Consider the following 14608-nt stretch of genomic DNA (forward strand, 5'->3'; position numbering starts at 1 on the left):
GCAGTTTGCCCTTGCAGTGGGCAGACCCAAACCAGACAGTGATGGAGGAGATGAAGGATGGACTCAACGATTGATGCTTAAAACCGGATAATGTTTGGCTGGGAGATTGTGTTTTGCTGCTGCAAGTAATACATCCACTGGTGTGCCTTCTTGGTGACCTCTGTGATGTTATCCTCCAATTTGAGGTTGTGGGAGATGATGGTCCCCAGGAATTTGAATGATTCAGCCGTGCTAACAGCTGAGCCAACAATCTCGAGGGGGAGGGATGGTGGGGGGCGTTTTCTTAAGTCAACCACCATTTCCACAGTTTTGTCTGTGTTGAGTTCCAGGTTATTTTATATAATATAATAATAATAATATAATAATAATATTATTTTGACTGCACCAGGCCACTAGTTGGTTGACCTCTCCACGGTACATGTACTCATCGCCGTCGGTGATGAGATCGACCAGAGTGGCGTCATCTGCAAACTTGAGTAGTTTGACAGATGCGTTGTTAGAGGTGCAGAGTGAGTAGAGTACAGGTGAGAGCACGCATCCTTGCGGCACTCTGGTGCTGAGGGTTAAAGAGTCCGAGAGGTGTTTTCCCAGCTTCTCGTGTTGCGTCCTGTTGGTTAGAAAGTCAGTAGTCCACTGATAGATGGAGCTGGACACGTTCAGCTAGGACAGTTTGTCTTGTAGCAGTTCTGAGATAATGTAATGAAATGAAGTCCACAAACTATGTCCTTGTTTATGTCTATGGGTTATCGATGTGTTTGAGGATGTAGTGTTGGCCCATTTCGACAGTGTCGTCCACAGACCTGTCAGCTCTGTAGGCAAACTGCAGTGGGTTGAGGGAGGCGTCAGTGATGGTTTTGAGATGGGACAGTACCAGGCGCTGAAAGGTTTTCATGATTACCGAGGTGAGCACTGCAGGTCTGTAAAAGTTCAGGCTGGACACCTTTAGGTTTTTTTGGGACTGTAACAATGATGGAAGATTTGAAACAGGCAGGAACAGTGCATTGCTCTAATGACTGGTTGAATATGGTCAGTGAAAACGGGAGAGCTGGTCCGCGCAGTGCTTTAAACCTCTAAATATCTAAGCCATTTGAGGGGAGGGTTACTAAGCTGACATAACATGTGGAATTGTTTTAAGATGGTCATACCATGGATCATTTAGCTATTTGATTTAGAATTTTAGCACACCTTTAGGTGTAAACATTAAAAAAATAAAAATAAATGTGTTGATAAAATATTGAACTTGGCCATTACTATATCCCACAGAAACACATTGAATAAACAGAAATGGCAAAAAAATAAATAATAATCATAAAGGAATAAGGTTTTGAAGGTTGGATACACATTTAACCTCTTATTTCTGTTGTCACAGAACTACTCCCATAACCAATACAAATTAATGGAAATATCTTAAGATTGGCCCCGTGACACAGGAGAATACCATTGTGTTTGCGAGAGTCTCCCCTTTCCATTGAGTGGTTATTATAGTTTTGTAGGCCAAACCGTTCGGAAGCTACAGACGTTTTTGTGAGAAGCTAGATTTTCCGGGATGTCTCATGGTCTGTTACCTTCCACCGCAGATACGGAAAGGCCGCCATAGGCAGATGCGGTGGATTGAGACGTAACCCATGTAAAAAATTGGGGATGATGATTTTTCAAATTGTATTACTTAGATTGATGCACGTGTGCGTCAATAGACTTAAGTATTAAGTAGAGGAGAGAGGAGCCTGGAGAGAAATGGGGAAGGGAGGGGTGGGATGGGGTAGATGGGTGAGAGGGGGAAGTGGCAAGGAGGGGTAGGGTGTGTCAAATCTGCAGTAGAACTAGTTTAGTTTATTCGGCAGTGAGGGGTTAGGGTTTGTAGCTTTAGGTTTCTAGTTGGAAATTTCTTTCAGTCCTTTCCAGACAGACAAGCAGTTGCTCTAGCCTGTCTTTGAACTGCTGTTTGGCTGCCTTCATTCCTGAGAGTAGCTTTTTCCTTGACCTCTATAGAGTACCCTGGTCTTGCTCTTCGGCACTGTGGAGAGCCCTAAGCTCACCAGTGACCCATAGCTTGTCGTTGAGGTGTGATAGAAAAGTATTTGGATGGTATGTAGTTCTCCTCACATACACTGATGTAGGATGTGAATCTGTCTGTATGTTGGCTTTGCCGTCCTTGAATATGTTCCAATTTGTGGTGTCTAGGCAGTGCTTTCACTTCCCAATGGCCTCGTCAGTCTATTTCTGCATGTTTGACAGGCTTGGCAGTTTTTAGTTTGTCTGTATGCAGGGATGAGGTGTAGCATCACATGGTCCGAGTTCCCTTAGGGAGCATGGGAGACTGCATGGTATGTCCCTTTAAAAGTGCTGTAAACATGGTCCAGAATATTTTTCTTGACTTGTTGAACATTTCACCAAGTGTTTGTATCTGGGAAGTTCCTGTTGTAGGCTGGTATGGTTAAAATCCCCCCTTGATGGTCAAAGTAGAATCTGATCAGCCAGTAGATGTTGCTCTGTGTGTGCACAGGTGCTCGGAGCGATATAGTCTCCGGCCAGAATGACTGAGGAAAATTCACGGGGTGAATAAAAAGGTTTGCAGTGGATGAAAATAGATTCCAGATCTGGAGACTTAGATGTGTCATCATTGCACCAGCATTGGGTGACGTAGAAACACAAACCACCTCCTTTGGATTTATTGCACTGCTTCGGGACACGATCAGCCCTGTAGACCTGAAAGCTGGCGAGACCCACAGCATAAAAAAAGAAAAGTGAGAAGTCCTTTTTTATCCTTATCAGAAGTTGTAGTTCGCTGGTTTTGTTGGTGAGTGGAGAGGAAAAGGCCAGGCATTTCATATACATCAAATCCAGGAAGTACTAGCATGACTTAAGTAGCACCAACAAGTGGACTTTAATGAAAAAGCTGGTTACAAAAATAGCTCTTCAAGATGATGAATAACAACCAAAGGACAGAAATTCACCTTAAATAACTAGATAGATAACAATAAATAATGTGGAACTTGTACATTGAGTTGATGCAAAAAAAGGGCTATTCCATACACTAACCCTGTTTCTGAGATAGCAGTGTAAGTATGGATAAAGAGTCAAAACCATGGAAGCTTCGCAACAGATTCAAAAAGAGTAGCACTCTTAGAACAAGCATGTGGCTCACTTCTGTCAATTCCTGTTATTCCAGTTCAAATCGTCTTGCTCAATCTCTGTGTCAACAGAATGTGGGGAAAGCTTGTAACACCAAAACACCGAACCAGCTTTACTCACCTCATCATAACCATTAAGATTTTTAAAAAATGGGCCAGGTCAAGAGCTTGAGGAAACGGCAATGAAGAATGTGACGAAATGGCTGTGAAATAAGTCAACTGGAAGTGTCTGTATGGTTGCCATCTTTGAATTTGCACCAGAAGAGGTAATGAAACAAAAACATTGTTTGGCTAGTTGAGAGATTATGCACTTAACCACAATCTCCCTTGTGTGTAAAAGGTTAAAGGCTTTCACAGGTAAATTAGTGCACACGCTGGCAGTGGATCTTCTCTTCGGGTTGGTTGAGCATGTCCAACATCTCTTGTATGATGGCTTGGAGGGCCCTACCCAAGTCCACTCCACTATAAGGCTTCTCTATGGGAGGCACGTGGATGAATGCCGAGTGCCCATGGCTCAAGTACAGAGAGGTGTAGTAGGTGAAGTCACAGAGGTATCTGTCAGGAAAGACACAGGAATTAATATAATGGTTCTAAGTGGTGGTTCAACAGTAAGATGTGTGGGGGGGTGGGGGGGTAAAATAGGCCTACAACTTTCTTTGAAATACAGGTGTATGCATGCATATTAATTTTATTAGCAATTTCGCAAACAAAAGCACACAGGAGGAAGATGCTTACCTGCCAGCATCTTGAGAGACAGAGACTGCTACTCCTAGTCCAGAGGCTGTCACTCTTTTGCAGACCGATTCCATGTCAATAACAGAGTCAATGCAGTCTGGGCCCCCCTCAATGCAACACTGAGAATGGGGACAGAAGCGGCTGTTGTCCAGACCCTTGTAGCCATGGTTACGGCCACATTTCTCTAAGGTAACGGTGGTGGCCATACCTGAGACTCCAACATGGACCACTAACTGATTCCCCGTGCAGAGAAGGATACAAAAAACAAATTCAAATATGGTGCATAATTGAACAGCAGGAAAGGAGATGGGAGCCCATTCATTGCCTTCTTACCTGGGGATGATACTGCTTCAATAGTGATGGAATCAAACTCTGGACTGCCTGGTAGTCAACAGGCACCTCATACACGTGCAGGTCTATGTCCTTTCCCAGGCCCAGCTTCTTCAGTTCCTTAAAACAAAGAGAAGAGTAGACAGGTAATTAATATTCATAAAAGATATTAGAAATGTCTACACATTATTTTGAAACTCATTGCTTTTAAAATAAGACATTTTGTAACATGTTAGACATTTCCTTGTGGTCATCTTTACTCTTTGTCTATTCAGTCCATAAAAAAATATGCACAACAGAAATATGATTGGATGATATCCTAAAAATACAAATTGGGAAAGCACAAATAGGAAAAGATTGAACATTTCTGGAGGAGACAACATTTCTAAAGTGTAATGTTCACAACTGGCTCTATAATTTGCTACAGGTCAACTGGCCATGGCTACCAGGCCAGTTCCCATAAACATTTAAAAAAGTGGCGTGATTGACCACAGCCACAAAGCAGCCCTTTGTTTGATTTGAATATCCTTATCAAGTCTGTCTAGACACCCTGACAACCATTGTCCCCATCACATTTCCCAATACAGCACCACACCACCACTTTGGCCCTATAATGATTCTCTCACATTATAGAACGTGTAAGAAAACCTTTTCTGAATGGAGATCTACCAAAACAGGCTGAGCATGAACAAGGTAGGCAGTTTTGTGTTATTGTCAGGGAAATAAACACATCCTCATAGTTATAAAGACAAATTCATTCAATATAGCCTATGTGAAATATGCAAAATATACATACCTGGACTGCTACCCAACTGGCATTAATAGTGTGCTCTCCAAATGGCTCAAACCCTGCAAAATATGGCAGCATTTATAAAATTAAAATAAAGTATTAAACTCAAATAGCAGACTCAATTAACTTGAGATTGAAGCTTTACTTATAGGATTGCTTGGCAATACATTTGCTTGAGAGGAAATAACTGTCGTAAGAACCCATGCTCTAAGGGACACTAAAGAAATATGCACAATCCAATAAAAAGCTCACTTTATATGATGTTTATATAAATGTGTGAGTGTAGCTGCAGTAACGTTGAGACATCACTCTGAATCCCTGTGAAATTAATGGGCTGGTGTGTTCCCTTGGGGACACAGGGATCTGTCTGTCTGGCAGGAAGGTGAAAAGGAAAGAGCGTGGGGTCAGCAGCTGCTGGCCAGCTCTTTTGTGAGGCCCTCTGTTCCCAGGCAAACTAACATCTTTTATCAGGCCATCCCGTGTTCAACTGCCCTTTGCGTCTGGGAGACAGAAGAATTCGGGTGTTTTCACACTTGATCCCTTTCGGACAATTTTTGTGAACTCAGCACGGTTTGCAACATTTGTTGTGCACTGTGAACACTCCAAAGGAAGTCAGACACCTCAAAAGAGCCCCTGAAGCAGTTCGCTTGAATTCCGTGGTCCGGTTCTCTCTTTTAGGGAAATGTGAACACAAAGCTCCCCAGGTTCGTCTGTCATTATTCACACACCACACACTTGAATACTGCAACACAGATTCCCCTGCCATAATCCATCACATTGGTGCCACAAAAGAGAGAAGATTATATGCAGGTTTGCAGAAAAAAAATGTTTTTGGTTACTGATTAGCGACAAATAAATTCCAAAATGTGTGTTTGTAGTTCAAGATTATTTGTTTGCAATACGCTATCTATAGGCTGGGAGCTTCATAAAATGCTTATTTGATTGTGCATTTTGAAAAGTGTGAGAAGACAACAATTGTGAGAATAACAACATACCGTAGGGTACAAAAATCAATTCTAGCTAATAAAGGGGCAGTCGCCTATATTGGGTGTACAATTTTCAATTACAGCATTATTCAAATCTGCAGTTATTCTTCTGCTATATATTATGTTAGCAATAAAAAATGTACATGTTAATAGTATCTTCTAATTACAATTATGTCTCATTTTAATTAAATGCAATTATTAGCTTCCAAAATGTATGTATATCTAGTTGTCCAATAACACAATTCTGATTGAATGACTTGTCCTGCACTTTGTAAAAACACAGAGTGCATGTTGGAAAGAAATATCTTGGTTCCTTTCTAAACATAGCAATGTGAGTGCAAAGAGGACTCAGTCCACAAAATAGGTGAAGTGTACTGGAAAAAAAATAGTTGAGTCCTCATTCAAAGGCAAGGGTAGTGTGACTACAAAGAGAACTGGGTTATTTTTATTTCATTTAAATGTTTTACCCCAATTCACTTTAAAGAAGACTGAGATAATGTATTTTAAAAAGAGGAATATGTGAAAACACCCTAAAAGTTTCACAATTGTGTTTAATGCTAGTATGTAAAGCAAATGTTTATTGAAACTAGAATTTTGCTAAACACAAGGAAGACATTAAAAATGAGCCAAATTGCCTAACAAGTGCATGTCTGGAGGTCTGAAATATTACAACTTCAATTTGATTCTGCTACATACAGGGTCAAGTAGGTCATACCATGCATGACACGTTCCTAAAGTTATGCAATTATGTCCATAGGCAGTTATCCATAGGCATATAATTTTGGAATACAAGAAACAAATGATTGCCAATTTGACAAACACTTTGAAGGAATGTATGCCATTTTACAAATAACAAACGGCAACTATTTGGACAACTCAGCTGCATGTCCTTCACACAACTTTTCAACAGAGTAACATTCTTGACATGCACGCCCTCGTTGGCTTTGTCGAGCTAGAAACTACGTACAGTCGAGCAAGTAGAGGAAAGCCCACTAACCTGTTACAACAACAGTTTGCTTACTATTGTCCATATTTCTTAGCTGTAGTGAATGTTTTCGTTTGTTATTCTAAATTTTACCAGGGATGCAGCTGTCTGGGAGTTTGCTGTCCTTTCACAGTTGATCAGTCATCTGTTTCTGTGCTTTTTTGCGGGTTTTTTTTTATCGGCGAGTCTGACGTAATGACGCATGGTAGAAACACATTTTGGCGACAACTTCCGTCCAACGTAGTTAGCATTAGCAAACAAAATAAAATACGTTCAGTTGACCGGATAGTTTATAATATAATCTGTTATAATGGTAAGTATATGTTTTATCGGGTTACAGTAATATGAGGACTATTATGTGTGGGACCGTGGAATAGCTCGAGCACAAAAGCGTGGTTGTTTTGTTTACCATGCAGCTTGGATAGTTAGCTACTGTAACGTAACATGAACGTAGCTAAACGGTTAACTCATTGTGTTAATGCTAGCTAATAGCTAACTAAAAATATAATCATAATCTAGTTAAAACATTGACATATGTTTGTTATAGTGTCTAAACACATGGTTTGCATTTCAAGTCAAATTTGATCTAGCTAGTTAACTACACTAAACAAGCAATATAAACGCATCATGTAAAGTGTAGGTTCCATGAGCTGAAATAAAGTATCCCAGAAATGTGCAATAAGTACAAAAAGCTTATTTCTCTCAAATGTTGTGCACAAATTTGTTTACATCCCTGTTAGTGTGCATTTTTCATTTGCCAAGATAATCCATCCACCTGACAGGTGTGGCATATGAAGAAACTGATCAAACAGCATGATCACTAGACAGGTGCACCTTGTGCTAGGGACAAAAAAAGGCGACTCTAAAATGTGCAGTTTTGTCACAACACAATGCCACAGATGTCTTTGAGGGAGTGTGCAATTGGCATGCTGACTGCAGGAATGTCCACCAAAGTCCTGGGTTGCCTCTTCTCCCCACGTTTTTGGTTTTTGCCCTAGCACTACACAACTGATTCAAATAACCACCTCATCATCAAGCTTTGATTACGTGAATCAGCAGTGTAGTGCTACAGCAAAACTAAATGTGCATCCAGGGGGGGGCCCAGGACCGAGTTTGGGAACCTTTTGCTATAAGCTGCCTCAAATGTAATTTTTGAGAATTTGGCAGGTCGTCCAACCAGCCACACAACTGCTGACCACGTATATAGCATCGTGTGAGCGAGCTGTTTACTGATGTCAACGTTGTGAACAGAGGGCCCCGTGGTGGTGGGGTTATGGTATAGGCAGGCATAAGCTACGGACAAAGAACACAATTGCATTTTATCTATGGCAATTTGAATGCACAGAGATACCTTGACTAGATCCCGAGGCCCATTGTTGAGCCATTCATCCGCCGCCATCACCTAATGTTTCAGCATAATAGTGCACATCCCCATGTCACAAGGATGGCCTATTGAGCATGTTTGGGATGCTCTGGTTCGACATGTACAATAGCGTGTTCCAGTTCCTGCGACTTTTTACAGCCATTGAAGAGGAGTGGGACAACATTCCATAGGCCACAATCAACAGCCTGATCAACTCTGTTAAGGAGCCGCCGCGCTGCATGAGGCAAATGGCGGTTGTCACTCCCTTTTTTATAAAGGTGTCTGGGACCAACAGATGCATATCTGTATTTCCAGTCATGTGAAATCCATAGATTAGGGCCTAATGACTTTTTTAAATTGACTGATTTCCTTATATGAACTAACTCAGTAAATTCTTTGAAATTGTTGCGTTTATATTTTTGTTCAGTCAGTATAGTTGGCTATCATATCAACTAGTGAGCAAACCTTTTCAAAGCTAGCTAGTTAATTTAATCATGTGTTAGCTAACGAGCAAGACAACATGCGCAATGACTTTAAAAAAACATTGAAATTCACAGCTACCTCTATCTCTGCTGAAGACTGCACAGAACCACCCTATGGTAAGGATGAATTCAACTAGTCTTAAGTTTTTGTGATATTTTACTCTTACTTTGTTTCTTGAGTCATGTGAGTTTCTCACGGTTGTTCATGTAAATGTGGTCATTGGTTTTTGTGGTACAAACATGAAACCACATCACTTTGATTTCTTACTCATGCTTCTTCCCTATGCTCCTCAGCTGGTGGAGTTGAAGAATGGAGAGACGTATAACGGACACTTGGTCAGTTGTGACAACTGGATGAATATCAACTTACGAGAAGTCATCTGCACCTCGAGGGTAAAGGGTTTGTCTATAAGTACTTGTCGACACTCAAGAGTTGTGACCACTGATCTGAAATATGTATATGGTTGCTTACGTGACAGCCGTGAATGAAGAGGCTACATTGCTGTCTTTTTCACAAATCAACTATCAGAAAAATGTCCATGTCTAGCCACAAGATGGCACTATTGACAGTCAAAAGATTCAGCTTTTAAGAGTGCTTCTACCAAGACTAATGCTGAAATTCTCCCCTAATCCCATTCACTCCTGTCGTTTAGGATGGAGATAAGTTTTGGAGGATGCCTGAGTGTTACATCAGAGGAAGCACCATAAAGTACCTGCGTATCCCTGATGAAATCATCGACATGGTAAAGGAGGAGGTGGTGTCCAAGGGCCGCGGGCGAGGAGGCATGCAGCAGAACAAACAGCAGGGCAAGGGCCGAGGGGGAGGAGCAGGAGCAGGTAGAGGTAAGATGGAACCTCTCTTTCTGGGGAGGCAAATGGGTAACCTTTGGTTGAGGTGCTGGTAGTGTGATGCAATTGGGACTTATATTTATGAGCTAAGTAAACATAGTATATATATATATATTTTTTTTTTCATTATTGAGTGATTCCATAAAAAAACAGGACAAAAAAAGGCTTTGATAATGGGGATTTTCAAAAATGTTAAATGTAATCCATAGAATGGTCCTTTGGCAGAAAGATTGTTAACATATGTATCTAAACTCATAAGTGAGAAATAATGAAATATATATATAAAATGATCAATGGAAATACATTTTATCAACCCATGGAGGTCTGGATTTGGATTCACAGTCAAAATTAAACTGGAAAACCACACTACAGGCTGATCCAACTTTGATGTAATGTCCTTAAAACAAGTCACAATGAGGCTCAGTAGTGTGTGTGGCCTCCACGTGCCTGTATGACCTCCCTACAATGCCTGGGCATGCTCCTGATGAGGTGGCGGATGGTCTCCTGAGGGATCTCGTCCCAGACCTGGACGAAAGCATCCGCCAATTCCTGGACAGTCTGTGGTGCAACGTGGCGTTGGTGGATGGAGCGAGACATGATGTCCCAGATGTGCTCAATTGGATTCAGGTCTGGGGAACGGGCGGGCCAGTCCATAGCATCAATGCCTTCTTCTTGCAGGAACTGCTGACACACTCCAGCCACATGAGGTCTAGCATTGTCTTGCATTAGGAGGAACCCAGGGCCAACTGCACCAGCATATGGTCTCACAAGGGGTCTGAGGATCTCATCTCGGTACCTAATGACAGTCAGGCTACCTCTGTCGGGCACATGGAGGGCTGTGTGGCCCCTACACCATGACTGACCCACCGCCAAACCGGTCATGCTGGAGGATGTTGCAGGCAGCAGAACATTCTCCACGGCGTCTCCAGACTCTGTCACATGTGCTCAGTGTGAACCTGCTTTAATCTGTGAAGAGCACAGGGCGCCAGTGGCGAATTTGCCCATCTTGGTGTTCTCTGGCAAATGCCAAACGTCCTGCACGATGTTGGGCTGTATAAGCACAACCCCCACCTGTGGATGTCGGGCCCTCATACCACCCTCATGGAGTCTGTTTCTGACCGTTTGAGCAGACACCTGCACATTTGTGGCCTGCTGGAGGTCATTTTGCAGGGCTCTGGCAGTGCTCCTCCTGCTCCTCCTCCTTGCACAAAGGCGGAGGTAGCGGTCCTGCTGCCAGGCTGTTGCCCTCCTACGGCCTCCTCCACGTCTCCTGGTGTACTGGCCTGTCTCCTGGTAGTGCCTCCATGCTCTGGACACTACGCTGATAGACACAGCAAACCTTCTTGCCACAGCTCGCATTGATGTTCCATCCTGGATGAGCTGCACTACCTGAGCCACTTGTGTGGCTTGTAGACTCCGTCTCATGCTGCCACTAGAGTGAAAGCACCACCAGCATTCAAAAGTGACCAAAACATCAGCCAGGAAGCATAGGAACTGAGAAGTGGTCTGTGGTACCCACCTGCAGAACAACTCTTTTATTGGGGGTGTCTTGCTAATTGCCTATAATTTCCACCTGTTGTCTATTCCATTTGCACAACCGCATGTGACATTTATTGTCAATCAGTGTCGCTTCCTATGTGGACAGTTTGATTTCACAGAAGTGTGATTGACTTGGAGTTACATTGTGTTGTTTAAGTGTTCCCTTTTATTTTTTTGAGCAGTGTATATTAGTGTACCAGTCAAAAGTTTGGACACCAACTCATTCCAGGGTTTTTTTCTTTGGACTATTTTCTACATTGTAAAAAAGTGGTGAAGACCTCAACTATGGAATCATGTAGTACGCAAAAAAAGTGTTGAAACAAATCTAAATATATTTGACAGACACATCTCAACATCAACTGTTCAGAGGAGATTGCGTCAATCAGGCCTTCATGGTCGAATTGCTGCAAGGAAACCACTACTAAAGGATACCAATGAGAAGAGACTTTGGTTCCAGCCATGAGACGCAGAGTAGGTGAACGGATCTCCACATGTGTGGTTCCCACCGTGAAGCATGGAGGAGGTGGTGTGGATGTGCTTTGCTTGTGACACTGTCTGTGATTTATTTAGAATTCAAGGCACATTTAACCAGCATGGCTACCACGGCATTCTGCCGCGATAGGCCATCCCATCTGGTTTGCGCTTAGTGGGACTACTATTTGTTTTTCCAACAGGACAATGACTCAAAACACACATCCAGTCTGTGTAAGGGCTATTTGTCCAGAAGGAGAGTGATAGAGTGCTGCATCAGATGATCTGGCCTCTCAATCACCTGACCTCAACCCAACTGAGATGGTTTGGGATGAGTTGGACCGCAGAGTGAAGGAAAAGCAGCCAACAAGTGCTCAGCATATGTGGGAACTCCTTCAAGAGTGTTGGAAAAGCATTCCAGGTGAAGCTGGTTGAGAGAATGCCAAGAGTGTGCAAAGCTGTTTAGGCAAAGGGTGGCTACTTTGAAGAATCTAAAATCAATCAATATATATTTTGATTTGTTTAACACTTTGTTTAACTCATTGATTCTGTAGTATACTCTGGTAACTACCAGTATATCCAAACATTTGGGGGTATATCCAAACATTTGGGGGTATATCCAAACATTTGGGTGTATATCCAAACATTTGGGGGCACAGAAAGAAAGGAGAAAAGATAGCTTCTTCAGGAGATCAATGATCATAGCAATGAATAAATAACTGATCTCCTGGATTCATCACCACAAACCTGCCGTTCTTAGAGTGTTCAATGTTATGGATCTCAATAGGAAAATACTTAATTTACTCAATGTAGAAACCTAATATAACCCAAATGACTTTTTAATTTCAGTGACTGGTATTTTATCAACATGTTAGCTTTTATAATAAACTGTCTTTACAGTGTTACATAATAATTTCTAGCGGACAGCATGTGCTTCAAAAGTAGCTAGAATTCATATAGGCCCAATATAGGCTGTCAATCAAGAGACGGTGTACAATGCATCGCAATAGCAAAATTAAATAAACCAAATTTCCCACAAATTACTTTGTAATTTCAGGCCTGCCAACCTGCATGTATTTTGCGTACCATGCATGCAATTTGAGGTCTGGGATTCGATTTAGCAACCTTTCGGTTACTGGCTCAACGCTCTAACCACTAGGCTACCTGTCGCCCCCAATTAGCATACTACATACTTAATTTACGTCACAAATACTACACAAATTCTACTGTGTTATTGACTTGTTAATTGTTTACTCCATGTGTAACTCTGTTGTCTGTTCACACTGCTATACTTTATCTTGGCCAGGTCGCAGTTATAAATGAGAACTTGTTCTCGACTAGCCTACCTGGTTAAATAAAGGTGGAAAAAAATATTTGATAAAGGAAAAACATTTTTTTTTTTAAAGGAACAAATAGAAATAGTGCGGTTAGTATGAGTATTTGAACACAGCTTAGGTTTCAGGAAATGTCAGTTAGGGAAGTTGACTGACCCCTTCCGGACCTCACCCCTACCCAACCTTAGACCAACATTGGCCTCCCATTCTTACTGAGGCAGTCTTCTGCTAACATCATTATTAGGCACACAAAAAAAGTGCATTTGCCTATGATTTAGGCAGTGTGTGTTGCAGATCTGTAATTTCAATGACAGGCATATGCATCCACATTTGAGCTTTTATAATAAACTGTCTTTACATTGTTAAATATTAGTTGGGGCGGCAGGTGGCCTAGTGGTTAGAGCGTTGGGCCAGTAACCGAAAGGTCGATAGATCGAGTCCCCGAGCTGACAAGGTAAAAATCTGTCGTTCTGCCCCTGAACAAGGCAGTTAACCCACTGTTCCTCGGCCGTCATTGAAAATAAGAATTTGTTCTTAACTGGCTTGCCTAGTTAAAAAAACTAAAAAATGTTTCTAGGGCACAGTGTGTGCTTCAAAAGTAGCTAGAAATCATATTTGCCCAATATAAGCTGTGTCAATCATTATTTTCTGGCACTCCTGATGTGCATTAACTTTGGTCATAACTTGCTGTCCCTGCTCAATGTTTAGGTGTATTTGGAGGCCGTGGCCGGGGTATGCCAGGAGTGGGCAGAGGCCAGCAGCAGCAGGAGAAGAAGCCTGGTGGTGGCAAACCTCAGGGAGTCAAGAACCAGCACTGAGGAGAGGGACAGGCAGACAGGTCAGACGTAAGAGAGAGTGTAGTTTTCACAGAATAACAACTCAGTGGAGATCATCTCACACAATGTCTTGTATAATGGCCATTACCGCTTTGTTTCTAGTTGTGTGTTATGTGAGTTTGAACTCCACTGTGAGAACTATGAATAGTCTGTTCAGGTCAGAAAATGCAGGGTTTTGTATTATCTACAGATCCCCCCCTACTTACAGTTTTTGTTAAGTTATGAATTTGGACCACCGTCAACCTATAAATATCGTCCAGAAGTTTTTTTTTATTGTGGCTTGAGACATTTACATACAAGTGATTGTACCCAATTGTTTTTTATGTATATCCAATTGTTTTTGACATAAAGCACATTTTATGCCCTTGGAATTTGAAAACTTAAGTTGATTGGGGTATATGAGTGAAAAATACCTAGTTGGTTAAAGAGTTTCTAAATGTTCTACTTTTGGAATTTTATTTGCATTTTGTAACCCAAGAAAATAACGTTGTAATTTACTTACATGAGAATAAACAATTGTATGTTATACACTGTACTTTATGTATGAAAGAAGAAAAAAATGAATTGAATTGGTCTACATACAGAATTAAAACGCCTTTTGTAACACTCATGCTCGCTTATCTCCTACAGTGACAAAAACACAATTTGCATATTAGGTTTATGTTCTTGTATAACTAGCTGTAAAATAAACAGCCCGTAGTCCACAAACAATAAGGGGTGCATATAACAAGGCTGGTGTAACCCTCTAACCCCCTAAAGCACAACCTCAATCACAGA

The 14608-nt window shown here is 41.7% G+C and overlaps 2 protein-coding genes across 3 annotated transcripts; one reads left to right on the forward strand and one right to left on the reverse strand.

Annotated features, from left to right (window-relative positions):
• Positions 1–2860: 2860 nt before the first annotated feature.
• LOC118388181 (pyroglutamyl-peptidase 1-like) lies at positions 2861–7143 on the reverse strand. Of its 2 annotated transcripts, none has more exons than XM_035777008.2 (5): positions 7051–7143; positions 4993–5045; positions 4200–4316; positions 3867–4099; positions 2861–3686 (listed from the first exon to the last, which is right to left on the reverse strand). In XM_035777008.2, exons 4-5 carry the CDS (start codon positions 4070–4072, stop codon positions 3494–3496), a joined length of 399 nt encoding a protein of 132 aa, XP_035632901.1. In that variant the 5' UTR covers positions 4073–4099; positions 4200–4316; positions 4993–5045; positions 7051–7143; the 3' UTR covers positions 2861–3493. The 2 variants fall into 2 exon arrangements, with proteins under 2 accessions (XP_035632901.1, XP_035632893.1); XM_035777000.2 differs by having other exon boundaries at positions 6970–7119.
• A 19-nt stretch (positions 7144–7162) lies between these two features.
• Positions 7163–14357, forward strand: LOC118388198 (U6 snRNA-associated Sm-like protein LSm4). Its single transcript, XM_035777019.2, has 5 exons — positions 7163–7270; positions 8878–8919; positions 9097–9195; positions 9456–9645; positions 13704–14357. The coding sequence occupies exons 1-5, from the start codon at positions 7268–7270 to the stop codon at positions 13811–13813; spliced, it is 444 nt and encodes a 147-aa protein (XP_035632912.1). The 5' UTR covers positions 7163–7267; the 3' UTR covers positions 13814–14357.
• Positions 14358–14608: the final 251 nt, after the last annotated feature.

The sequence above is a fragment of the Oncorhynchus keta genome, chromosome 1, assembly GCF_023373465.1.
Source record: "Oncorhynchus keta strain PuntledgeMale-10-30-2019 chromosome 1, Oket_V2, whole genome shotgun sequence".
Lineage (NCBI taxonomy): Eukaryota > Metazoa > Chordata > Actinopteri > Salmoniformes > Salmonidae > Oncorhynchus > Oncorhynchus keta.

Coding starts and splice junctions, on each gene's coding strand:
- LOC118388181 (XM_035777000.2), bottom strand. CDS start 7,003: ATGGACAATAGTAAGCAAACTGTTGTTGTAACAG. Junction 5,046..6,969: donor GCAAACTGTTGTTGTAACAG/GTTAGTGGGCTT, acceptor CATATTTTGCAG/GGTTTGAGCCATTTGGAGAG. Junction 3,687..3,866: donor GTCTCTCAAGATGCTGGCAG/GTAAGCATCTTC, acceptor CTTTCCTGACAG/ATACCTCTGTGACTTCACCT.
- LOC118388198 (XM_035777019.2), top strand. Junction 8,920..9,096: donor CTGCACAGAACCACCCTATG/GTAAGGATGAAT, acceptor TATGCTCCTCAG/CTGGTGGAGTTGAAGAATGG. Junction 9,196..9,455: donor AAGTCATCTGCACCTCGAGG/GTAAAGGGTTTG, acceptor CCTGTCGTTTAG/GATGGAGATAAGTTTTGGAG.